This window comes from Sus scrofa, chromosome 8 (assembly GCF_000003025.6).
Source record: "Sus scrofa isolate TJ Tabasco breed Duroc chromosome 8, Sscrofa11.1, whole genome shotgun sequence".
NCBI classification, from domain to species: Eukaryota; Metazoa; Chordata; class Mammalia; order Artiodactyla; family Suidae; genus Sus; species Sus scrofa.
In genome coordinates this window covers 31,262,290-31,290,139 of record NC_010450.4, presented here as the reverse complement: position 1 = coordinate 31,290,139, position 27,850 = coordinate 31,262,290, and the positions used below count along the sequence as shown (strand labels likewise).

General features: G+C 37.1%; 1 protein-coding gene across 1 annotated transcript in view; it reads right to left on the bottom strand.

Annotated features, from left to right (window-relative positions):
• The window catches only part of N4BP2 (NEDD4 binding protein 2), a 71,052-nt gene continuing 45,348 nt past the window's right edge, over positions 2,147–27,850 (bottom strand). Inside the window, 6 exon segments of the mRNA XM_021101117.1 lie at positions 2,147–5,564; positions 6,494–6,617; positions 11,310–11,478; positions 12,221–12,409; positions 19,135–19,273; positions 26,760–26,878. Of these exon segments, the coding sequence (XP_020956776.1) occupies positions 5,519–5,564; positions 6,494–6,617; positions 11,310–11,478; positions 12,221–12,409; positions 19,135–19,273; positions 26,760–26,878 (786 nt within the window). The 3' untranslated portion in view covers positions 2,147–5,518.

The window sequence follows — 27,850 nt, the reverse complement described above, 5'->3', positions numbered from 1 at the left end:
CAGGAACATGAGAACCACAGCTTGGATATGATAGGATGGTGAGCTAAAAATCCTAGATCCCCGAGAACTTTGAGGAACAGAGCATGCCCATCAGGCCAGTCTCTTTATCTCTGGAATTAAGGGAAAAATAAACTTTTATCTTTGCCATTGGGAAAACCCTCACCAGTCAGCTTCCCTTGGACAAAGAAAGAAGGCAGATTTATAAATGAGAGACTTTCATAGACATATACTGTGGAGCCACATCTCTCTCCGTTGGGGATAACAATATTATCTCATTTTCAGTAACTATTCCTACTTTTATGACAGATGCAGTTGCTCTATACTAGCAGTCAGAGAACCCAGGCTGAAGTCTTACCTCTGTCACAAAATAGTCAAATGTCAAAACTTTTGTAAAACACCTGTGTAAAAAATTTCTCTTTAGTCTTAAAATGTAATGTATATGAAAGGCGTTCTACAGTGTAAATCACTATACACAAAATAGTTGATGAGATTATAAGATACCTGTGGATAGAAGCTCTGTCTCACTTTATATCCCAGGAACAACTGCTCAATAAATATTTGTTGAATAAATATTTTTAAGCCATTGCTAATGAGTAAATTATTCTGCTTTGGAGTTGAATAAAGTTCAAAGGCCTTTAATATTAAAATATTACCTGAATCCTTTGGAGACACAATTTTTAATTTTTATATCAGTCAAAAGTTATAAGGGGAGTTCCCTTCGTGGCTCAGTAGTTAACCAACCCCACTAGGATCCATGAGGATACAGATTCGATCCCTGGCCTTGCCCAGTGGGATAAGGATCTGGCGTTGCCATGAGCTGTGGTGTGGGTCGCAGACACGGCTCAGATCCTTCGTTGCTGTAGTTGTGGTATGGGCCGGCAGCTGTAGCTCCACTTTGACCCCATGCCTGGGAACCTCCATATGCTGCAGGTGTGGCCCTCAAAAAGCAAAAAAAAAAAAAAAAAAAAAAAAAGTTATAAGGGTATGAAGACCCTTATAATCCTAGCTGACCCATTTATCTGGTCCAAAAGCAGACCCCAATTTGCTCCAGCAAAATAATTTAAACTAAAATAAAAGCTGTAGTACAAAGATGAAATTTTTATGACCCTTTGCCCCTGAAATTACAAACTTACACCTGAATGTAGGACCTATGTATCTGTGACAAGCTTTCCAGGAGGAACAAGGGCCATCAAGGCTTCCCACTTTGCACCTACCATTGTCCATGGGGATCCAAGATCTGAGACACAAAGCAAGTTCTGCCCAAATCCTTCTGTTTATCCTGTACCCTCCCATGATTTGTCCATGCTAACACCACCTTTGGGCATCAAACATCAGAAGGTCTGTGTACCTCAGCCCTGCTAAGGGGCAGGTTTCTCTCACTCACTCCTGAACCCGGGAGTAAATGCACTACTGGCAAGGAAGGCTGCCCTGGCCTGGGCCCCCTGGGCTCAGAGCGAGGCGTGGAACGCCCATGTCAAAGTTGTTATGTTTTGGGTTAGTTCTATTGTAGCTCTTTTTCCCCCTTTCCTGATAATTGATTGTTAAAAAGAAAGCTACTCAGAAAGTGGGGAGAAGGGGCAAGGAAGACTAGCTAGGGGGGTGGGGGTGGTTTTTTGCCAACACCCTGGGTGGAACAGCCTGGATTATCTGGTGCCCTCCTGAATGGGACCCCAGAGTAGCTCCTGAGTGGAAGAGTTGCTGGATTTGCCCCAGCCCCATCCTCTCCATCAGCCCTGCTGACAGCAGAGGCAGAGATAAGAACGTACAGCCCATTTCTGACCGGAGGCGAAAGCCTGTCATCTGGCTTTGCGGAGAAGGCTCCACTTAGCCTTTCATGTGCTAGGATATCACATTTAAAAGGATGAAAACAATGTAAAATACTTGAATGGGATTGTGTTATAACATTAACGTTATTAAGAGTACCTGCTTTCTAGGCTGAAGGGATTCATTCATTAGTCTAGACCTATTTGGTCCTTTGTAATTTGTGGTAATTATGCTTTTCTTTTTAATACAAAAAAAGTATAAAAACAAAAACCTGAAAAGGCAAAAAAAAAAAAACAAGAAATTACAATGCTACACATAAAAATACACTTTAATAATGAAACCACTAATCCTAGCACATCAAATGAAGGATTTCCTCACGCTGGACAGTGGCTGAAGTATTTTATTAAATTAAGTATGTATTTTGCAAATGGTTTCATAAGAAATTTTAAAAGCAAAGTTATAAAACATTTTCAATAAAAAAGTACAGCGATAACAGCAAAATTACATTTTCTTTATAATACAAATGAAAGCATTGTTTCTGATATACTGTCTGAAATGTTTATAATATATTCCCCAACTGACAGCTGTAATGTCACATTTTAATGCAAAGTCTCACGGTTAATTCAGTCATGTGTTAACGGGTTCATCATTTGGACCATAAAAGTCAACTGCTCAACCTCAAGGAAAATAATAAAATTTGTCATCATATAATGTGAAGTTATAAAAAGCTCTTCAGGATGTAGATGTGTTCTAGCCTTATTTCTCTAATAAATTCTGCAGAGAGACATTAATTAACACTGTAAACTTGAATTACATTTTAAAAATAAGCACCATTAACATACATTCTACATAAACTTACTTTACCTTTTAGATGACAAATTTTTTTGGCCACGCAAACATTTAAATCTGTTTTCTTTACCATGTAAATAAAAATAAGCAATATTTAACCACTACACAGAAAAATTATCAAACTTCACCTCAATTGCACAACGGAAAAAGCACTTAGAAAAAGCACTTGGAAAAAAGAGCACACGTTATTTTTGTGTCTTTTTTTTATATATTTTGTCATTTTCTTAAATTGAAAGCAGTTAAAACATTGTCAGAGCAATTTCCTGAGTTTCAAAGTTTCCAATTTCAAGCTGAGAAATAACCCATCTTGCTACTACACATGTCGTTTTCCTAAGCATACAAAACTCTTGAATTTAAACAGAAAAACACCAAAATAAAGGACTGGAAACAATCCAAAAGAATTATTTAGCTTTTTTTTAAAAAATGTGTTACAATACACAAGACGCATATAAGTCAGGATTTCAACTACACAGTGTCCTACATTTAAAGGCCACTGAATTGCAAGTAGTACTGAAACACAAATAAACTGAAGAAACCTCAACATGAACACACTACTGAGATGAATGTAAGACAACATGCTTCCATTTTTCATGTTGATGGAAGGCAATGAATAGATCGAAAATAGTGTTAAGAGTCCCCTCAGTCCATCCCCACTTTCCCTGTGGGTTCACATTAGTTCTCTTCCCCCTGGTAGCTAGTCATCAGAGACTGCTGAAAGACGATAGTTGTTACTAAAACCTTCCAAATCACAGAAGTGTTGTACTGCTAAAATGTGCAAAAAGCCATTCTAATAAGTCATATGTTAGCACAAATATACCAATACATACACAAAAGCTTTGATAAGCTCCACACTATCTTTAGTTTTGACAAACGGGATTTAGAAATAGACAAAAGAGAAAAATGTGATAATCCCCAAACTCTTGTTTACCTTTGGCCTGCAGGTTTAGAAACAGGCAAAACAAGAAAGGAGCAGTTATAAAATTTTCTTTCATAATTATGTGTTGTTTAAACTACGCCAGACAGCGGGGTAGGAGGCAGTTTGGTAGCTTTGTTTACAATTTCATAAAAACACTTAAGATGCTCACAATTTGCCTGTATATTTATGAATGATGATTAAGAATATCCTAGATCTACCAAAATAAAGCATAAAATTAGAGTTGATATAGTAAAAAACATAGCTTCTTTTCATTTGATTTCTGCCCGCAAAATACCTCACCTCTTGTTCTTTTTGACTGCTCCCATATTAATCATAATTATAATAAATAATACTGAAATACGTACAGCTGAAGTGCTCAAAAGCGATGCATTTTTTTAAAACTGGGTGAGGAAATATAAAAACACAGAAAATGAGCATGCAGCTGCACACTCAAATAATTCTAGGTTTTAGTAGCTATTCACATTTCTTATTTCTTATCAATTTATACATAGAAATATTTAACAGTTGTAATTTTATAAGTTGTCGAAAGGAACTGCTTTATTTTTAATGTATACAAATCACAAAAAACATATGCCAAATTGTTGGCACTTTTTCTTTTTTAAACAGATTGCTACAAACATAACAATGTGAATAATACTTCAATACTAGTCACTATTTCTAACTAATAAACATACATGACTATTTTTGTGGAAATAAATTCAATGATATGGCTCTTCTCTTACAAGCATGCTTTCATGATATATAAAAATGTGGTTTTGAGTTTCAGTTTCATTAAAATGTCTATTCTTTTGGGAAACCATTCTGTAATTCAGCATTCTTTCAGTAATAGCGCAATACTGTAATTCCTGATCCAAATAATTTTTAAGCTTATCAAAAAGCAATACAATTGTTTGCTAAAATTACGTATGTTGAAAATAGTCTCCATATCCAAAGTCAAATTTATTTAAGCCAGTGTCTCATTTGGAAAATTACACTTTACCACATAAATTTGTGTAAAGGAAATGTTAACTGACATACTAACAGGACTCTTTAGCTCACCAAAAAACAGAAGTTAATGAAAGTTTCCTTTCAGAAAGTTGGCTCTTTTTAAAAATAAAGGTAAAAAACTTTTAAATGTTAAGAATTTCTTTTATGATTATATCAAAAATGTTTTCTATATCTGTCTTAATAGGATTTTCACCTCTTGCAGTTTAGAAATTACATGCCTCAAAATACAAAATATAGCTCTTTAGTACTGTCTTAAATACCACTTAGACAGTTCTAGAAGACAGCAACACTTGGGAGATATCTAACCATTTCTCCTTCTCTGAAAACTTGTCTGCTATGGAAGGTATAAAACTGCAATATAATCTCAGACCCCAATTTTACTCCTAGAAAATGCACACACAGAGAACAAAGGAACAAAAGGTAAGAGAGAATGATCATATACAAAGCAGAAGGTACAATGCATGTCTTCCTTCCAGTAGGATAGGGCAAAATGATTTTTTTGTATTGTTTTGAAGTCAAAAAACACTCAAGTGTTTTTGTCTTTCATTACTACCACCACTAATGCTTCTTCTTTCTTAAATACAAGCCTTGAAGGGCATGAACTAGGTCTCAAAGCATTTTAAATACCTCTCAAAGAAGCCTTTAAGACTTTACTAAATGTCAAACAACAATTAATACAAAGGTAACATTTTCTGTCTGAGAAAGAATCAGAGCATTTCAGTCTTTAAAACTGTAGCTGATAATTTTCTTAGACATCTTGTGATCAGTAAAAATCCTCTTTAGTATTTTTAATAGACAACATATTTGGCATTTGATTCAGTAAAAAATTAAACTTCTCTTGAATTTTGAAACATGTTTTTCTGTTTTATAACTGGACATTATTTCTAATAAAACATATTTACAGTAAAACTGACAAATCACTGCAAATAAAACTAATTTTAACCTACGAAGTTCACACTTTGTAAGTCAAGGGTGTTTATTTCACTTTAGCATGACTTTCAAGCACCCTGGTTTAATTTCAGAGAACCTGCAAAAATGAAAAGAGACAAAACATTTTAAAGATAAAAATTTCAAACTGATTACAAAATATATCTTGCAATCAATTATCCAGTGCCTATGCTAATCACAATAGTCACTACCAAAGTACTCTCCTTTAAGTTAAATCCATGACTAATATCTATACTTATGTTCATTTTAATCTATTGTCAAAATAAATACAAGCCTAAGGCTGGGGGTTATTCCTAACTTAGTTGTTATTACAATTTAGGATCTTTAAATTTTTTCAAGCCTAAATTTGACCGTCATGAAGAAGAGCATGCTGTATGAAAGACCCAGATGCTGTCCATTACATTGTTTCTATGCATTATATTAGTATCAAGAAGAAATCTCTAATAGGTAAGTCTGATTCATCAGGCCATGAAATGCTTTCAACTCCCTCAGGCTAAAATTTAAAGAAACACTCGTCTCTAATAGATCGTTAATCCCAACATGATAATGTTCTGATCCAGCTACTCCTTTATAAAAGTACCTATGAAATGTCATCTGTTTTTACACTCAGAATTAATGCTACCATTTTCTATGATGTAGCCGATGTTTTACTACATGGCATAAACAATTATAGAAAACAGAAGTAAGGCAAGGGGGTACTTCATGATATATTACACACCCTCAGGGAATTTATCCATCAACAAATCTTCATTCTTGAACTACATTTATGATAGAAATAGTTTTGTCAGACGATTACTTCAACAACAAACACATTCTCCTTTCATTTCTGGTTCACTGGACATCATATATCCAGTAAAGAATGTTGCATATCATAATTTAAGCATGAATTTGTGGCCAGGTCAGATGGTTAAATTTAACTATTTTTAACAAATGGTTCTGAGCATACTATCAGTGTTTACTATCTGCCATTACTAACTGCCATGATCAATAACAGAAATCTATACTCACCTGAAGTTATGGCTTGTGAGGTATTTAATGACGGCTGGTTTGATGCGAGCAACTCCTCCCTGGCTGTGGTTTCCTCGCCCCGTAATCACAGAAAGATAGGGTTTACCCCCATTCTGCTTAAATTCTGTTACAACAGGAATTGCAACAGTTAAAACTGATTTCCCTGATATTCTCCACAGAAAACAAACCTTTATTTAAACACATGTGGAAATTATTTGCATGAGGATTCAGAGATTTATTACTTAAAAAGCCTTCAAATTAACATTTCTAAATGTATGTTTCATCTACATTTTAGGTATGGAAGCCTCATAGCAACTCATCCATCTAAAGATGTAAGTAGGACTTCTGTACGGAGAAAGATTTCCATGTGCTACCAGAATTTCTCTCTGAAATAATGACAACAATAATACCGATGATACCTAACAATTACTACACACTGAGTCAGGCATTGTTTCAAGTGACTTATATTTATTAACTAGGAATCTTTATAACAACCCTATTAACTCTGAAGCCAGGCAGCCTTGGTCTGATTAGCAGCTCTGCCACTAAATGACTCTGTGACAGGACCGTGGACACGTTACTGAGCCTATCCGTGACAACTTCCTTATCAGTAAAATGGGATATAAAGCAAGTGCTTTACAGACTATTGCCCTCAGGAATAGCCATTAGCAAATCTACTCGTTACAGCACAGACTGTATCTTAATGTTAAAGATAATTATTAACTTAAGAAACGATTCCAAATAGATAATTTTAAAATATTGAGGAGACTCCCTTGTGGTGCAGCAGTTAAGGATCTGGTGTTGTCACTGCAGTGGCTTGGGTCACTGTTGCAAGTTCAGTCCCTGGAGTGGGAACTTCCACAAGCCATGGGGGTGGCCAAAAATAAAACAATTCCTTAAGGTGTTTCTAAAAATGGCTAAAAATTGTCCCCAATAATCTCAAAAAAGTGTTTTCACAATGATTTGTCTGAATAAGGCTTGATACAGGTCCACACATTATATTTGGTTTATATTTTTCTAAACTTTTAATCTATAGGTTCTCCCTCTCCATATAGTTTTTTTTTCTTTTTTCTTTCTTTTTCCTTTTTCATAATTTGTTGGAAAAATTACAGTATTTATCCTAGATAGTCGCAGTCTGGATTTTGCTGGTATCCCCATGGTGCCATCTTACATGTTCCTCTGTTCCCTATAAATCTGTATAGAGTCAGTCAGATCTCAAGGCTCTATCTGCTTCTGGTTATTTGGGGGCAAAAAAGTTTCATGGGTAGTAGCAGCATATACTTCAATCAGAAGACATATAAAGGTCAAATATCTTTTTAATTAAAAAAAAAAAATTCCCAATTTTGACAATCACCTTTTTGGACCAAAAGCAATGCAAGGTGAGCCCGCAGACTGCCCTGGACACATTTCCATTCAACAATATTACCACCATCTGGTGGTGACATTCAGTGACTATAGACGACTATAGGTAGCATGCACAATTAAACAAGCTTTTTACAAATACAGTGATACATAGGCGCACTATGAGAGGCTATTAATAGGGAGCCTAGTCTAGCGGTTGACAAGCGATAATATAGATAAACATACAGAAAAGGGGGAAAAGTGAAACACAAGATGGGAAGGCAGAGGCCAGAGGCAGGCAAGGAACAATTACGAAGGGACCTGCGAATCTGCTCTAAATGAAACATGGCAACTGGTACTTTCTCATCACAATGCTAAAGTAACTATGTAACCATTTATTTACTATCATCTCTCCTACTAGATGGCAAACTCCATAAGGACTGCATCTTTAAACTCTATAAAGATTGCGTTTTTTTTCACTGCCTTATCCTTGATGTCTAGAATACAGAAGATAATCAAATTTTGGTAAATGATTTATTCATCCTCTATAGACAGAATATTCTCTTATAATATTTCTATATAAGAGTTTCTCTTTTCTCCAGATTAAATGATGTATTTAAACTGCTCTTAAATTTTCTCTTTTCTAATCTTTTTTGTTGTGGTTTTCTAGATTCTCTCTAAGATTTTTCAAAATTCTATTTAAAAAACAACTAGGGGAGGAGGATCCTCTACTTTATCAAAGAATACCTGCTAATAAACATAGAATGAACACAAATTATAAAACACTATTATGTAACCACCAATATAATAATTGATGCAGACAAGGATCATCAGTGGATACTAAAATCATTAAGCAAAAAATTATAGAAGAATAGTTATTCACAAAAAGTATCAAATACCAAAATTTACTAACAGATTATAAAGGGAGAAAAGAGGAGTTCCCATCGTGGCGCAGTGGTTAACAAATCCACTAGGAACCATGAGGTTGCAGGTTCCATCCCTGGCCTTGCTCAGTGGGTTAAGATCCGGCATTGCCGTGAGCTGTGGTGTAGGTTGCAGACGGGGCTCGATCCCGCATTGCTGTGGCTCTGGCGTAGGCTGGCAGCTAAGCTCCGATTGGACCCCCAGCCTGGGAATCTCCATATGCTGCAGGAGCAGCCCAAGAAATAGGAAAAAGACAAAAAAAAAAAAAAAAGGGGGGAGAAAAGGTACATTTACAAAGCAAAATCTGATAGAATCCCACCTTAGTTAAGAAATCAAATTTAACACCACCAATACTGGGCCAAACTGACCAAATATGTCTCTTGATGAGGTTACCATGGATGATCTAACAGCACCTATGTGGTATTTTTACCAAGAAAATTGTAAACTGAAGCTAATCATGAAGAAACAATCAGACAAATTAAAATTGTAGGACAATCTGCCAAACAACTGCTTGGAGTCTTCAAAAATGTTAATGACATGGAAAACAAAAAACAGGCAGAGGAACTATTCTGTATTATAGGAGGCTACAGACTTGGGACAATCAGCTGGAACATGCGATGCATGACTGGATCCTGAATTGGAAGTGGAAAATGGCACAGCAACATAAGACATTTCCATACAACTGGAAACATCTGAATACAGCCTGTATATTAGACAATATTATTATAACAATGTTAGGTGTCTTAAAAATGATAATGGTATTGTGATTATGTAGGGAATGTATTTGTTCTCAAGAGATAAACAGGCTTAGGTATTCAAAGGAAAAGCACCACAATGTTTAGCAACTTATTCTCAAATGGTTCAGCAAAAAGCAAGTTTAGAGAGATAAACAAATATGATCAAATGCTGACAACTGATCAATCTAGGTAAAGGATATGCGAATGTGTATTGTGCAATTTCAACTTCTCTGTAGGTTTTAATTTTTCAATATAAAAACTAGGAAAGGGAGTTCCTGTGTGGTGTAGCCAGTTGAGGAGCCAGCATTGTCACTGCAGTGGCACGGGTTCAATCCCTGGCCTGGGAACTTTCATATGCTACAGGCGCAGCCCAAAAAAAGGGGAGGGGGAGCCAGGAAAAAAGATAGTGATAAGAGTACATATGTTGATGCACAAAATAAAGCTCACTGCAACCTTATAATTCAATGTCACATCAATAGAGGGATGAATAAATTGTGATACAGTCACAAATACCATGCAGCAGTTACAGTGTAAAAAACCCCAATTTATCAAGATGAGTAGATCTTAAAAACCATAATGGGTGAAAATAAAATAAGTGGTTTGGTTGCCTATATAGAGTCCTAATACCATGACTGATTAAAGTAATACCTAGACTGATGATGAATGAACGTACATGTAGTAAAGGTATTTTCTTTCAAAATCAGCCAGGAGAATATTGACCAAACTGAAGGATGTTGATTTCCATCAGGAAGGAAGAGGAGAAAGGGAAAAGAATTGGGGAGAATGCAAAGGCAGGAGCAAAAAAAAAAAAAAAAGCTATAATGTTAAAATGCTATCACTTGTTACTTGGGTTCACGGATACAGAGATGTTCATTATATTACTCTGCAACCTTTTCAACATGGTTTCCATGAATTTCAACCTTTTACATCAATTATATTTAATCAAGTATTTATTTACAACTGATATGTGTTGAACTGATAACCCTGTATAATATACACTATAAAACTTTCTAAAATATATACAAATTAATTAATCAGCACAATACAGCTAAAAATAACAGGGCAGTATCATGGAACACAAAATAATAACTGAGGCATGGATTCTATACCTCCACAATAAAATGGAAGATAAACAGAAAGTCAAGTTGAGAATTCAAAAATATTCTAGCAGTGGTGAAAGGAGATGACACCCTAGTATTAGAGTCTAGGTTTTACTACCACCTGGTGATGAAAACAAAATGATAAACCAACAAGAAAACTTTAATGTATGAGAAATACATGATATTGATTGTAAGAGGTAGGCAGTAGCCTTTCCTACTGACCTGCAAAGACAAAATACAGGCAGAATGGGAGAAGGATGTACCACCTTTTCAGAATGCAAGCACTCAGAAATCTTGCCTTTGAGATAACTCTATATAAGTCCTATCATCTTATTTACTTAAGTATTTTATTAAACATCTGTCGAGCAACTCGCAACTAATAAGTAGGCATTAGCTTTAGTAAATGTCTATTAATCAAAGATGTATAATATTCCTGAAAGGTCCAGGGAATTCTCAGACTATATCATGCTCTCTCTTTGATAAAATACAACAGAGGAATACAAACATAACTGAAAATGGGAAAATTAAAAGGGCCGTGGCAGTTAGACTTCCTTCCCAAGAAGGTTCTCTTGAAGAATAATCCTGATCAAACATCAGTAAGTGTGGCAGAGATATCCTTAGTCTTGCACATCCAGACTCCCTTGAATGTCTAAGTTACACCAGTATAAGCAAAGACATATTTCTACTGAAAACTTGTCAAGACTGTGGTCCTACCTTCAGTTTTCTGCTGTAAAACTGTCGTCAAGTGTTCGATAGCCTCATCCACATGCAGCCCATGGAGGTCTAAAACATTCTGGGGCAGCAGGGAGGCATTGACTTTCTCAAAGATCTCCACGGCAGCAAGGTGATTGGCTTCTTTCATCTTCTGCTCGTGAAGACTACCCTTTAATTATAAACACATCACCAGTAGTCACTTTTGATGTCTATTACTTAGTAGGCAATGAGGAAACAGTGCCCCAAATAAAGGAAGAACGAAAAAGGGAACAACAAATCTAAAATAACTTAAATAAACATGAGCCATCTCAAGAAGGAAATTCACTGGTTTATCTTTTGATAATCCTGAGTCTCATGCCTTTTAACACCTCATAGTTGCTCCTGAGGTCATCCTCAAGGTTTACTGTTATTGCTCATGACTTTATAACTGTTTGATACTTTTTCTGTTCAGTCATAAAAAAGTAAGCTATACGGAACCACAAAAACTTAATCAAATTTCTTGTAATACCAGGTCAAATAAGCCCACGGAGAAATTTTACTTCCCCAAAAGAGATTAATGTAACTTTCTTTTTCTGACTATGAAAGTGATACATGACTAATAATTCAAGCATGATAGAAAGCACAAGGCCTCTGTAATCCCATCCCGAGATGGCCAATATTAGCACTCTGCTGCCTTGCCTCCAAAAAATCTGTATCTGATTTTTGGTACTGAATGAGAGACTCCAACCTAAAAGAAAATACAGACTGTTGGAATTCTCAGAACCATGTATTACTATTAGGATGCATTATATCACTTATACAATCTACATTCCCCAGAATAACTTAAATCTAGTCACAGTATGAGTATTATCGGTTTCAAGATTATTCAGACACCGCAAGGGACAAAGAAAGTATCATGTTTTCCTCTTTACCTGCTGGGCATAAAACGTGGCCACATTTTTCTTCCCCATCCGATAAGCTTCTTTCGCCTTGCTGTAGCATTCTATCCTCTTCTGCTGGTGCAAGAAAGCCTCTGCCCTGTAGTCATCATACTCGGGGTACTCAAAATCCTGGAAAGACGGTTCGCTTGATGTCTCTTCAGTCTCTTTTAATTTTTTCACCTGTAAGATGTTACACAATAAGTAAAATACAAAAGGAAGTAGAAAATACAAACTTTACCTTCAAAAAAGATATATGAAAACTAGGCTCTCCTAATTTTTATCTTTCTTTCTTTTTTTTGTCTTTTTGCTATTTCTTGGGCCGCTCCCGCGGTATATGGAGATTCCCAGCCTAGGGGTCGAATCAGAGCTGTAGCCACCAGCCTACGCCAGAGCCACAGCAACACTGGATCCGAGCCGCGTCTGCAACCTACACCACAGCAACGCCAGATCGTTAACCCACTGAGCAAGGGCAGGGACCGAACCCACAACCTCATGGTTCCTAGTCGGATTCGCTAACCACTGCGCCACGACAGGAACTCCTTATCTTTCTTTCAGATGTAGCCTACTATCTATCTAGTAAGCCATGGACTTAGCAATTATAATTAACTGTTTCATGCAATAACGTACTTTTCTTTAACCATTCTTATCTTAGAAGATGTTAAAAAGTTCTCTAAAATTGTGAAGGTAAAAAAATCAAGCCAGGAGAAAAAAAAAAAAAAATCAAGCCAGGAGGTCCACTGTGGCACAATAGGATCGGCAGTATCTTTGGAGTGCTGGGACACAGGCTCGATCCCAGCCTGGCACAGTGGGCTAAGAATCTGGTGTTTGCAGCTGTAGCTTAGTTCGGGGCTGTGGCTTGGATCTGATCCCTGACCTGGGAGCTCCATATATTGTGGGGTGGCTAAAAAAAAAAAAAAATCAGGCCGCAAGATTGAATATAATATAGTCAAAGAAAAAACGTTCATTTTCTTAATGCACTATTTCCCAAATTTTAGTTTGTAAACCCATTCAAAGGGTCAGTCCAATCACTGAGGGAAATAATGGCATATTTAAATTTATATATTTTTAAAAATCAATCAATAAAGTAACTGAGTAGCATTCTTTTTTAAACAGAAGTGCACCTGGAGCGACCATGCCTAGTTAGTAAAAATCCTAAGTAGGTTTATGGGGCAGTTTTCAATCAGCTGACTACCAAGCAGCCACCGTGGTAGTATTGACTTTTTGAGCTTTCTGGAAAATTAAGTAGCTGTTATTCAAAATGGAATCTTTTTGTTTGTTTGTTTTTGATTTTTTGCCATTTCTTGGGCCGCTCCCGCAGCATATGGAGGCTCCCTGGCTAGGGGTCGAATCGGAGCTGTAGCCGCCAGCCTACACCACAGCCACAGCAATGAGGGATCTGAGCCTCGTCTGCAACCTACACCACAGCTCATGGCAACGCCAGATCCTTAACCCCCTGAGCAAGGCCAGGGATCAAACCCGCAACCTCATGGTTCTTAGTTGGATTTGTTAACCACTGAGCCACGACGGGAACTCCCTCAAAATGGAATCTTAAATTAAAAAGACTAAACTAATTTAAAACACAAGGTAATGAAAATAATAATTATGCAAATTTGTCTCAATGCTCTCCACCAAATAGAAAATAAAATGCACTATCCTGTTTCTAACTCATTACCAGAGTTGAAAATCTGTAAATATATAGATTTAATATGATTTAATTTTGCAACAAAAATCCAAGGCTCTCTCTTACCTAAGAATACTCATAAGACCTACATCCTTATGTTGCTCTCACTAGTAATTAAACACAAGCTTCTTTCATAATAATACTTAAATATTCTATGAGTATATGGCTTGCATCCCTAATAAAATCAAAGATTTTGCAGGAAGGGATAATAAAAATGCTTTCTATGACCTTCGAAAACCCCATAGTGCCTAACATAAATATTTCACAGCTTTCAAGTCTCTCTCTGCTGGTGTTTATACTCAATATGCAAATTACTCTTGGTTCTCTGGGAAGACACCCTTCACTTCTTATTTTTTAAAATAAGTATATAATGAGAGGCTGTTTATCAAATAGCTACTCTTTTTTAAAACAGAACTGGAGTTCCCATGTGGCTCAGCTGTAGTAAACCCATCTAGTATCCATGAGGACTTGGGTTCAATCCCTGGCCTTGCTCAGTGGATTAAAGACTTGGCATTGCCATGAACTGAGGTGTAGGTTGAAGATGCAACTCAGATTCTGTGTTGCTGTGGCTGTGGCGTAGGCCAGCAGCTCCGATTCGACCCCTAGCCTGGGAACTTCCACATGCCTCGGGTCCGGCCCTAAAAAGACAAAAAAATTAAAAAATTAAGAAAATAAAACAGAACCAAAACTTACTTTTATATTCCTTCCATAGTGATGTGGTTTACTATAATATCATTAACAAAGGCCAACTGAAACACATGCTTCCTAAGAATTCATCTAATTAGTGTCACTTATTCTCTTGAAAGCATAATATACTACAATACCCAAACCACTTCCTATGGTAACAAACTTGCAAATTTCATTAAAAGCTAAAGGGAAAAAGTAGTATTAAAAAACACAGTTTTAAATAAATGTTAGTTTCTTGAACAAAGCAGATAAACCAAAATGTTACTGGTATCCTGATACGACCCTGTAGTACCTCTGGTCCCATAGGGTCCTGGATATCAAAGACAGATTATTCTGCTCACAAATCTTAAAAGATTTCTATCAGTGCTGTGACGCTTGCCTACTTTTTTTTTTTTTTTTTTTGAGAAAGGCTAAGAATAATCACAAGAATATCTTACCCAAATTTACATTTTGGCCAACATTTACACAACTCATAAAATCTCCTTTTCTGATTCCAACATTTTCTAACTATCTCCCACTTTGAGCAAGCACACCTTCTCCCCATCACTTCCTCAATCACCACATTATCAATAGGTCTTGCTCTATTATTGGGAGAAAAAATAATCCTCACCCCCCTTTTGGCACTGACGGTCTCATCATCATTTCGTATACTTTCTGAATCTTGTAATATACTGCAGCTATCCACAGAGCATCCATAGTAAGATTTGGTTCCTGTGTGAAACCAAATTAGGTTTGGTTCACACATGACATTCACAAGACACTAACAGGTCACATGAATACCAAAATTATCTAAGTCCTATAAGTCCTATATATCAGCTAAGTGATGGTGAAATAATCAAAGAAAAAAAGAGCACATAAGTTATCACTGAGTGGCCTTATTAATAAGAATAGCAGGATGATTGAGCACTGTTAAAAAAAAAAAGCCTAAAGTTAATTCAAGATTAATATACAAGATCAATTGTATTTCTATGTATTTGCAATGTACAATCCAAAAATAAAATTAAGAAAACAATTCCATTTAGAATAGCATCAAAAAATAAAGTACTTAGGAGTTCCAATACTGACTCAGTGGGTTAAGAATCCAACCAGTATCCATAAGGACATAAATGTGATCCCTTGTCTCATTCAGTGGGTCAACGGATCTGGCATTGCTGCAAGCTGCAGCAGAGGTCACAGATACGGCTTGCATCTGTGGTTGAGGCACAACTCCAATTTGACCCCTAGCCTGGGAACTTCCATATGCCACAGGTGTGGCTCTAAAAAGCAGAAAATAAATAAAATAAAATAAAACACTCAGAAATAAATTTAACAAAAGGCATGTAAAACTTATACTCAAAACTACAAGACTTATACTCAAAACTATGACACACTCTTTTTTTTTTTTTTTTTTTTTTTGTCTTTTTGCTTTTTCTAGGGCTGCTCCCGCGACATATGGAGGTTCCCAGCCTAGGGGTCGAATTGGAGCTGGAGCCACCAGCCTACGCCAGAGCCACAATAACGCAGGATCCAAGCTGCATCTGCAACCTACACCACAGCTCACAGCAATGCTGGATCACTGACCCACTGAGCAAGGCCAGGGATTGAACCCGCAACCTCATGGTTCCTAGTCAGATTCATTAACCACTGCACCACAACGGAAACTCCTACAACACACTCTTGAATGAAATTAAGACCTAAATAAATCAAAAGGTACTACTGAATATTCCATATGCATGAACTGGAAGACAATACTGTTAAGATGGCAGTAAACCTCAAATTGATCTATGGACTCAACAAATCTCCATGAAAATTTCAACTGACTTCTTTGCATAAACTGACATAAAATTCATATGGAAATGCAAAGGGACCAGAATAGCCAAAATAATCTTGAAAAAAGAATAAAAGAAGAAGAACATAGTTGAAAACTCATACTTCCCAATTTCAAAACTTACTACAAAGCTACAATAATCAAGATAGTGTGGTACTGGCATAATGACAGACATACAGATCAATGGAATAAAACAGAGAGTCTAGTGATAAACTTAGAATCAACTTATTTTCAACTAGGGTGCTAAGAAAATTCTGTGGGGAAATATAATCTTTGCAACAAGTAGTGCTCTGACAACTGGATATTCACATGCAAAAAAATGAACCAGACCCCTATCTCACACCATATACAAAAATTAACCCCAAATAGATAGATCAAAGATCTAAATGTAAGCACTAAAACTATAAAACTCTCAGAAAAAAGCTTAGGTGTAAATTCTCATGACCTTGGATTAGGCAATCGTTTCTTATATATGACAAGAAAAGTACATCTAATAAAAAAAAATAAATAAATAGTACATGATCAATTTTCCAAATTTTTGTGCCTCAATGGACACTATCAAAAAAGTAAGAAGCAACCTTTAGAATAGGAAAAATTTTGCAAATCTTATGTCTAATAAGAGCCTTGTATGTAGAATACATACAAAACTCATGTAACCAAAGAATTTTTTTAAAAAGTTTAATGGGCAATGGATATAAACAGACATTTCTTCAAAGAAGATATGCAAATAGCCAATAAGCACATAAAAAGATGCTCAACATCACCAGTCATCCAGGAAATGCTTATACTCAAATCAAAATCACAGTGAGATACCACTTCTATGTTAACCATGTCTTTATTTTCCTGTATTCTGATGCTCTGATTGCTGGGGCCTTGCTAATAACCCCCAGTGACATAGCAACCCCCACCTTGGGGTTAGCTAATTCCTAGAGCTAGGAGACAATGTGCTTTCTGGCATGCCTTATACATGCAATCATCCAATCTAGAGTCCATACCTCCAACCACCTCCTTTATGGGGATCTCACTCTCTGGCCACCATCCACCTGCTTTAATCACTGAAGCCAGAAAACCAGGGACAGTTCTTACGTCCCAGAGTCTGCTGAAATTATTCAAGCTAGCCAGTCCTAAATCTGCTTATTACTCTGCCTTACATAGTCCTTCCTACAGAAACCACAAAAAAGGCTCTTGCCCACATTTCCCCCCCACTCCCTTTGCTTCCTTGACTGTGGTGCGCTTCCTCATGTGGCTTTGGGTGGTGGGCCATGCCTCTTGTTTCTAGGATCTGTGAGTTTAATAAACTACTTCCTTCATGACACTTCCATGCCTGGGTATCTTACTATACCCTAGTAAAACAACCCCACCCCTGTGGGGAGGGGGTTATTGGGATTTGGGGTTAGCAGATGCAAACTATTATGTATAGAATGGATAAACAACAAGGTCCTGCTGTATAGCACAGGGAACTATATTCAATACCCTGTGATAAACTATAATAGAAAAGAATATAGAAAAAAATATATATACATATAAAACTGAATCACTTTGCTGTACAGTAGAAATTAACACAATGTAAATCAACTATACTTTAATTAAAAAGTAAATAAGATTAAATAAATAAATAAAACAAATCCCAAGTACTCATAAAATAATTCCGCACTCACTAGGATGGCTATGATTAAAAAGACAGACGATCCTTTAAAAAGATATATATACCCATATGTTCATTGCAACACTACTCACAATAGCCAAGACATGGAAACAACCTAAATGTCCATGACAGATGAATGGATTAAGATGTGGTATATATACACAATGGAATACTACTCAGCCATAAAAAACATATTTGCCAGTTGCAGCAACATGGATAGAACTAGAGACTCTCATAGTAAGTGAAGTAAGTCAGACAGAGAGAGCCAAATACCATATGATATCACTTATATCTGGAATCTAATACATGACACAAATGAACCTTTCCACAGAAAAGAAACTCATGGACTTGAAGAACAGACTTGTGGTTGCCAAGGGAGGGGAAGGGAATGGGATGGACTGGGAATCAGGGGTTAATAGATGCAAACTATTGCATTTGGAGTGTATAAGCAATGAGATCCTGCTTGTATAGCCCAGGGAACTATATCTAGTCACTTGTGATGGAACATGATGGAGGATAATGTGAGAAAAAGGACATATATGTATGACTGGTCACTTTGTTGTACAGTGGAAATTGACAGAATACTGTAAACTAACTATAATAGAAAAAATAAAAATCATTAAAAAAAAGATGATAACAAATGTCAGAAAGGATGTGGAGAAATTGTAACCCTCATACAATGCTGACAAAAATGTTAAAATAATGTTTGGAAACTTTGGGAAAATGTTTTGCAGTTTCTCAAATGGTTAAAATTTCTACCCACGTGTTTATGCCCTAAGACCCATCATATTACATCCTACCGATATTCAATTAAGCCTCATAACTCTACCTTGTATCTACACAGAAAAAATCACAGAAATTCAAGTGCCTATTGTGCACAAAGACACTGAAGAAAAAAATATAATCAGTTATAAATTATTTGAGCAAATGGGATATTCTAAACCAAAGATGCTGTTGGTGGTTAAATTTCCAGTCTATGCCAAATTGTGAAAAATAATCATTAAGCTATATAACAAACCAATTATATTTTCATACACAATTATTTACCATTATTGTAAAAAAAAAAAAAATAAGTAGCTCTATACCTTTTTCTCCTTAGACTTCTGTGCAGTATGAGAAGTGACATTCTCGTTTTGGTGAACAAACTCTTGCGCTACAACTGTTTTTACAGGGTCTCCTTCAAGAACACAATTTAGAAATTGCACTGTGTGTTCTAGAGAATAGCTGTAGAGAGTTTAAGTACAAATATAAGGTCAATTAAAAAAAAGTTATGTAAAAACATTAACATAAGCAAACATTTTAGAAGAATACGAAAAACTGGCTCACCTCTAAGTTTTAAATATCAAAATTAAATGCTCATTGTGTATTTCAAGACTCAAGAATTTCAGGACCCAAGGAAAAGTGTCAAGTTACAGGCTCTCAAAAACTAATTTTTGAAATGAATACCAAAAAGTAACAAATTGATAATTAATTTGTTTTCTTATTTTTATTCAAGGTAGATTTTCCACCAATCTTTCTTTCATTTTATCACCTATACGTATGTCCCTTGCTGGATTCACACATGGTTTGTTTCCTTCAAACATCAAAAACAAATTGATAATTAATTTGTTTTCTTATTTTTATTCAAGGTAGATTTTCCACCAATCTTTCTTTCATTTTATCACCTATACTTATGTCCCTTGCTGGATTCACACGTGGTTTGTTTCCTTCAAACATCAAAAACATCTTTTTGCCTTTTCTAGGGCCGCACCTGTGGCACATGGAGGTTCCCAGGCTAGGGGTCGAATTGGAGCTGGAGCCGCCGGCCTACGCCAGAGCCACAGCAATGAAGGATCCGAGCTGCGTCTGCAACCTATACCACAGCTCACGGCAACGCCGGATCGGTAACCCACTGAGCAAGGCCAGGGATTGAACCCGCAACCTCATGGTTCCTAGTCAGATTCCTTAACCACTGCGACACAATGGGAACTCCAAGAAATAGGTCTTTAAACTGACATTTTTATTTTGTCAAATTTCACAGTTTACATATGCCATCGGGTTCTAGTCAAAGAAATTCTATGCTGGAAAGGGAAAAAGTAAACATTATCCTATCGCCTGTCCCTACAGTATTCAAGCATATTTTCATAGTGATACTATATTATACACGGAAAATGAGATTCTACAAAAACTGACAAACATCTAAAACACTCACGTCCCTTTAGCTAAAGAAACTCATTCCAAAGCAAATTATAAATGATTGCATACTGCTCAGACTATTGATGCCTCTGATCTTTTCAACGGCCAGATAATGAAGAGCTGACCACGAAGGCCCATTTTTGAAATGTGATTACCCAAAATACTGTGATATTAAGCTATCCTGCAATTTATTAAAGACAACCCTTAAAGAGGAACCATTTGGGACTACCAATTCCACTTGAGCACTCTCATCTTGCTGCCTCACTTATGCTCAACAAATAAGGGTTTCTAGGGACTAGAAGCTACCAGAAATTTTCCACCATCCTAACTTGTCCTTAAAATCACCTGGCTTGCCCATTCCCAGGGCTGGAAGCCAGACTCCACCACACAACAGGCGTTGTTACAGGTGAATGGCTCTGGAAAATGACACTACAGGCATATATACTGCTGTAACTGAACAAACCTAACCCTTTTTACCAGGATGCGGCCGAAGCTACTGCTGAGAAAAAAATTATCCTGCTGTTGGCAGAAAAATTTTTAATCATTTAATACCATAATAGCTACCCTGAGGGGCCTTACTGTCCAATCACTCTGAGCATCGTGAAGACTCACTCAGTCCCCTAACCTTGCCTGGGGAACCACAACTTTGGGTAGCTTCACATCAGGCCTTCTTGCTCGAGGTCCCCAGAGAAGAGAGCTGCCAGATGCCACCACCATCCTCCTAACTCCCAGTGCCTTGGGATATTTGAACACATAACTCTAAGTAAACAGCTGTTTAGGTAGCAAAAATAAACAGAAAAATTGTGGACTAAAATAATACCAGGAAAAATTGACTCAAGTGACATATTTAGAACTCTGCATTCTCAGCAGAGAATATTCTTTTTCAAAAGCACTTTCATATAATATTTATAACAACTGAGCATGTATTAAACCACAAAGAAAATCTCAAATTCCAAAAAGTAGGACTCTTTTAGGCTGCATTCTTACACCCCAATACAACGAAATAAAATAAACAATAACCACCCCCCCAACAAACTATCAAGCCATTTAGAAAATTAAAAAATCCTGGATAATTGAGAAAACCAAACTGAATTAGAGATTATTTAGAAAAACAGTGAAATACTATATATCAAAATCAAAACTACATATATATCAAAAACATTAAAATGAGAAAAACATACTCTTTAATATATTTGTTATTGAAGGCTAAAAGGAAACAAACTAGCCAAAGAATTGAAAACGTATCAAATTATAAAACCGACTTTGATCAATAAACCAAGAACCTGTTCTTTAAAAAGGCCAATCTGATAAACAGCAAAAACAAAGAAAACAGAAAAAAAAAAAAGGAAAGTAAAAAGTATATGGTTTTAATTATCACTGAATATACAACTTAACAATAATAAACCTGAAAGTCAAAGTAAAACTGATGATTTTCTAGAAGACAAACTACAGAAAAGACCCATGGCGGCGGGGGGGGGGGGGGGAATCAAACATCTGAATAAAGCAATACCCTTAAAAAGATAGTGAAAAGTTCTATAGACCTTCTCCCTAAAAAGGCACAACCCCAGGACCCTCAAGGCACTTATTTAAACTTTCCAAAACATGGAGAAAAATGGCAGTCTTGCCAGGTTCTTTTATTGAGTCAAACACCAAATAAAACCCTAAAACCAAAATCTGACAAAGATAACATAGGAACAGAAAATCACAGATAATCTCATTTAACTACTGTTACCAAAAATCCTAAAATTAATTCTTGCACTGTATTAAAGGAAAAAAATGAAAGCCTGAAAATAATTTTTATTGCAGAAATTACTGATTGTCATGAATTACATAATGAACTAAGAAAAAAAATCTCAATTAGATTCTCAAAAGATTCTAAAACAGCTTTTATTGGGAATTTCTATTACGGCTCAGCAGGTTATGAACCCAACTAGTATCCATGAGGATGCGGGTTCAATCCCTTGCCTTGCTCAGTGGGTTAAAGGATCCAGCATTGCCATGAGCTGCAATGTAGGTTGCAAATGCAGCTCAGATCCCATGTTGCTGTGGTTATAAGGTAGGCTGTCAATCGCAGCTCTGATTCAACCCCTAGTCCAGGAACTTCCATATTCTGCACGTGCAGTCCTAAAACAGCAATCAATCAATGAATAAATAGGCTTTTTTTTTTTTTTTTTTGTCTTTTTTGTTGTTGTTGTTGTTGTTGCTATTTCTTGGGCCGCTCCCTCGGCATATGGAGGTTCCCAGGCTAGGGGTTGAATCGGAGCTGTAGCCACCGGCCTACGCCAGAGCCACAGCAACGCGGGATCCGAGCCACGTCTGCAACCTACACCACAGCTCACGGCAACACCGGATCCTTAACCCACTGAGCAAGGGCAGGGACCGAACCCGCAACCTCATGGTTCCTAGTCGGATTCGTTAACCACTGCGCCACTACGGGAACTCCTAAATAGGCTTTTATTTAAAACAATTCTCGCTAAAATAGAAAATTAAGGGATACATTAAGATCAAAAGCATACATTACTCAAACTAGAAGCACTCCTAACATAACAAACATCAAAACATACTACAACGCCACAATAATTAAAAAAAGATGACAGGAGTTCTGTAATAGCTCAGCAGTTAACAAACTCAACTAGGAGACAGGATTAAGATAGTGGAATAGAAGGACTTGAGCTCAACTTCTCTCCTAAAAACAACAAAATTTACAACCAAATACTAAGCAATCTTCAACCAAATGGACTGGAAACTTTCAAAAAGATATCCTACTCCAGAAGGCAAAGAGGAGGCCACATCAAGAGGTAGGAGGGGCGATTACGCAATATAAGCAACCCCTGGAAAGTAACTGGTTCACACAGACTCATCTACAGGAGTGAGAGTTCTGAGCCATCAAACCCTCACGTGCGGGGATCTGGCACTGGGAGAAAGAGCCCCCGGAGCATCTGGCATTGGAGGCCAGTGGGGCTTGTGAGCAGGAGCTCCAAGGGACTGGGGGAAACAGAGACCCCATTCTTAAAAGGCGCACACAGACTTTCATGTGCACTGGGTCCCAGGGCAAAGCAAAGTCTCCATAGGAATCTGGGTCACACATGACTGCAGTTTTTGGAGGACCTCCTGGGAAAACAGGGGTGAATGTGGCTTGTTGTGGGTGAAGGACATCAGACGTAAAGCTCTTGGGAATATTCAGCAGCAGTGCCTTTCTCTGGAGGGGGCCATTTAGGGAAAAATCTAGCCCCACCCATCAGAGCTAAGAAGCCCCAGGCCAAACAACAATCCAGATGGGACCACAGCCCCACCCATCAGTAAACAGGCTGCCTAAAGACCCCCCAGGCACACAGCCACCTCTAATCTCATCCAGAGACAAAGCCCCCCCACCCCCAACCACCACAGGGACAGGAATCAGCTCCACCTACCAGTGGGCAGGCATCAGTCCCTCCCATCAGGAAGCCTACAGCAAGCCCCCTACCAACTTCAGCTACAAGGGGGGCAGACACCAGATGTACGAGAAGCTACAACTCTATTATCTATAAAAAGATCACCACATCAAAAATCTATAAAAACAAACCCGACTAGTAACCATGAGGACACTGATTCGATCCCTGGCCTCACTCAATGGGTTAAGGATCTGGCATTGCCATGGCTGTGGTGTAGGCTGGCAGCTACAGCTCCAATTAGACCCCTAGCCTGGGACCCTCCATATCCCATGGGGGTGGTCCTAAAAAGAAAATGTATATTTGAGAATATAGTAAATATTAATGATGATATTTTATATCAGTGGATAAAGATGATCTATTCATCCAGTTAATCATTTGGAAAAAAAACAAATAAATTAAATCTCTACTTCAGAACATACATATAAAAATGCTAGATAAATCTTTAAAAATTAACTATTAAAAGTACTGAAGGAGTTCCCACTGCGGCACAATGGGATTGGTGCATTTCTGCAACACCAGGATGCAGATTCCATCCCTGGCCCAGCACAGTGGTTTAAGGATCCGGCATTGCTGCAACTGCAGCTGCAGTGTAGGTTGCAACTGCAGCTTGGATCTGGTCCCTTGCCCAGGAACTCCATATGCCTTGGGGCAGCCAAAAAAGGAAAAAAACAAAAACCAAAACCAAAAAACTGAAGAAAATACTTGTATAATATTGGGGTAGGACAAATTTTCTAAAAAAGAGATAAAACTCAGAACCAGTAAAGGAAAAGATTTTTCTGATAAAACATGAATATGTGTATATATATATAAATATAAAACCAAAGAGAATTTATCAGGAAAAATTATTGTAATTTCTATTAACAAAGATAACTACACATGATACATAAAGAGCTCTCACAAATCTAGAAAGAAAGACAAACAACCAAAAGGAAGACAGGTAAAAAGTAAGCAATTAAAAGAAGAAGAAAATAATGGGAAAAAAGCTCTACCTCACCAATAATAAGGAAAATAAAAATGTAAACAACAATGAAATCTTTTTCACACCAGATTGTCAAAAATTTTAAAGATTCTTAATGTCCAGGATGGGTTATACTATCAGTGCATGTAACGAACACGGAAAGCCCTTCTGAAAGGAAATCTGGCATCAGCTGTAAAAATTTTTGTTTTGTTTTGTTGTTGTTGTTGCTATTTCTTGGGCCGCTCCCGAGGCATATGGAGGTTCCCAGGCTAGGGGTCGAATCAGAGCTGTAGCCACTGGCCTACGCCAGAGCCACAGCAACGCAGGATCCGAGCCGCGTCTGCAACCTACACCACAGCTCACAGCAACCAGACCCTGAGCCAACCCGCAACCTCATGGCCTAATCGACGAACCCGCCCACGGGAATCGCTGTAAAAATAAAATTAACCCACTGAGCAAGGGGTCAGGTATCCTACTGTAACATACATACGCCACCATCTTCTGCCATGAGTATCTACATAGTTCTCAATGCTATCAGCGGATTCTGTTTATTCTACTTTGACTGATAAGCCAGCTCCGATCCCTCCCTCCTCCATCAGGCAACCACAGTCCTGTAGAGACTTTCATTCATGGCGATATGATTCCAGTATAAGTGATGTCATATGGTATTTGTCTTTGTCTTTCTGGCTCATTTCACTCAGTATGAGATTCTCTAGTTCCATCCATGTTGCTGCAAATGGCATGATGTCATCCTTTTTAATGGCTGAGTAGTATTCCATCGTGTATATATACCACATCTTCCGAATCCAATCCTCTGTCGATGGACATTTGGATTGTTTCCATGTCCTGGCTATTGTGAATAGTGCTGCAATGAACATGCGGGTGCATGTGTCTCTTTTAAGTAGAGCTTTGTCCGGATAGATGCCCAAGAGTGGGATTGCAGGGTCATATGGAAGTTCTATGTATAGATTTCTAAGGTATCTCCAAACTGTTCTCCATAGTGGCTGTACCAGTTTACATTCCCACCAACAGTGCAGGAGGGTTCCCTTTTCTCCACAGCCCCTCCAGCACTTGTTATTTGTGGATTTATTAATGATGGCCATTCTGACTGGTGTGAGGTGGTATCTCATGGTAGTTTTGATTTGCATTTCTCTTATAATCAGCGATTGACATTTTTCATGTGTTGGCATCTGTAATCTTCTTGGAGAAATGCACAATTTCATGAGCTGTTATTATAAGGGATACTGAGGCCTGACATCATTTAATCTCATTCGTATGATCCAATGCCACATGCAGCAGCTAAAATTTAATGCAAACACTCTGAACAGCAATTTCACTTTAGGAACTAGCCTACAATAATATTCAACACACACACAAAAATGTACGTTCAAGGATGTTCAGCGCAACATGGTTTCCAATTTTTCTTACAGTCAAAAAGCCTATAGGGAGTTCCCATCGTGGCGCAGTGGTTAACGAATCCGACTAAGAACCATGAGGTTGGGGGTTCAGTCCCTGTCCTTGCTCAGTGGGTTAACAATCCGGCCTTGCCGTGAGCTGTGGTGTAGGTCGCAGATATGGCTCGGATCCCGTGTTGCTATGGCTCTGGTGTAGGCTGGTGGCTACAGCTCCAATTAGACCCCTAGCCTGGGAACATCCATATGCCGCAGGAGCGGCCCAAGAAATGGCAAAAGGGACCAAAAAAAAAAAAAAAAAAAAAAAAAAAGCCTGTAAATACAGCATATTTAAATAAACCACGGTACTTTAGAAATCACTTAAGAATATTATAGAATATACTATAGAGTTTAAAAAGAATAAGTAACAAAGTGTGGGCAGAAAAACAAATAACAGCAAACTTACTGAATATAAAACAAACCTATTTTTGGTGAAATATATATTCATATATATACACAAAAGCAAACAGGTACACATGTGTACACATATATTAGTGTATGGATGTGAGAAAAACCTGAGAAGAATGAACCAATTGACAGAAACTTTTCACTTGCTACATTACTGCATTTAAATAGTTTATAATATACCTATACTATTTTTCTTACCAGAAAATTAAAAATAAGAGATTAAAATGTATGATGTGTGGTTTCAATGACATCTCAATAGAAACTACAGATAATCCTCTAGCACTCACTTGTGGTCCTTGAAAATGTCCACCAGAAAATTTTGGTTAATGGCTGGAAATATCTTAAAGAGCTGCTTCTCCTTTAGCTTAGTGGCACAATCTTTTTCAAACATAAGTGTCTCCCTTTTCTAAAACAAACAAACAAAAAAGACAAAAATCATTCTTAAGATGGAATTTACAGTACTAGTTATGCTGACCCAAAAGCATGGTTATTTTATTGCAAAAAGAGTAACAATTTAAAAGCAATCACGGACTTTCTTCACTGAGTAAAGGCTGAAATTAGTAATATAAGTATTCTTGCACTATTTATTTATATCCCATTTTTGCTAAATATTCGAAGCTGCTTATTAATAAACATACACACACAATCATACATAAACATATGTATGTATACATGTGTATATATACTCTCATATATACACACCCAACACATTCCATCTTACTATATAAAAAAGGATGAAGATATATACATACATATAAACAGGATATAAATAAATGAAGAAGTCAGAGAGTAGAGAAAATTAAGATAAGAATATAGGATAAAGCTAGCAAGTAAAATTAGTATATCAATGCATGCCACAAAATCCTGTACAATTGCTAAAGGTGGGCCACAAATTCAGCTCTGAGCTTCTTACTGGCCAAAGCAAAGGGGGAAACAAAGATTCTCAGTGTCCATAAAATGAAAACAAACCAGTTGCTCAGGAGAAGTACAGCTTTTTCTGGTACTGAGACCTGAGAGAAATTTCTCCCATGGGTCCTCATAAAAGGGACACTGTGTGATGCTGTGAACAACGTCCTCAAAAACATATTCTCCTCAATGAGCAGAAACTACAATGTACAAATAAGTTGCAAATTCAGGTTGAAAGTCTTAAAATTCACATTACAAAAAAACTTCACAAACATATTTACTCCAAAGTAACTATGAGAATTACTACTAAATGTATTTTTTCAAAGTCATATTTGGACTGTTTAAATCGCCAAACCGAAAGAGCTTTCCTAAAATGTGCTGTTTTCATTCTGAAGATTATAGTAATCATTCTTAAAGTGATTTCTAACTTTAAGACAAATTATTGATGTTATCATTTAACTATGTAATATTT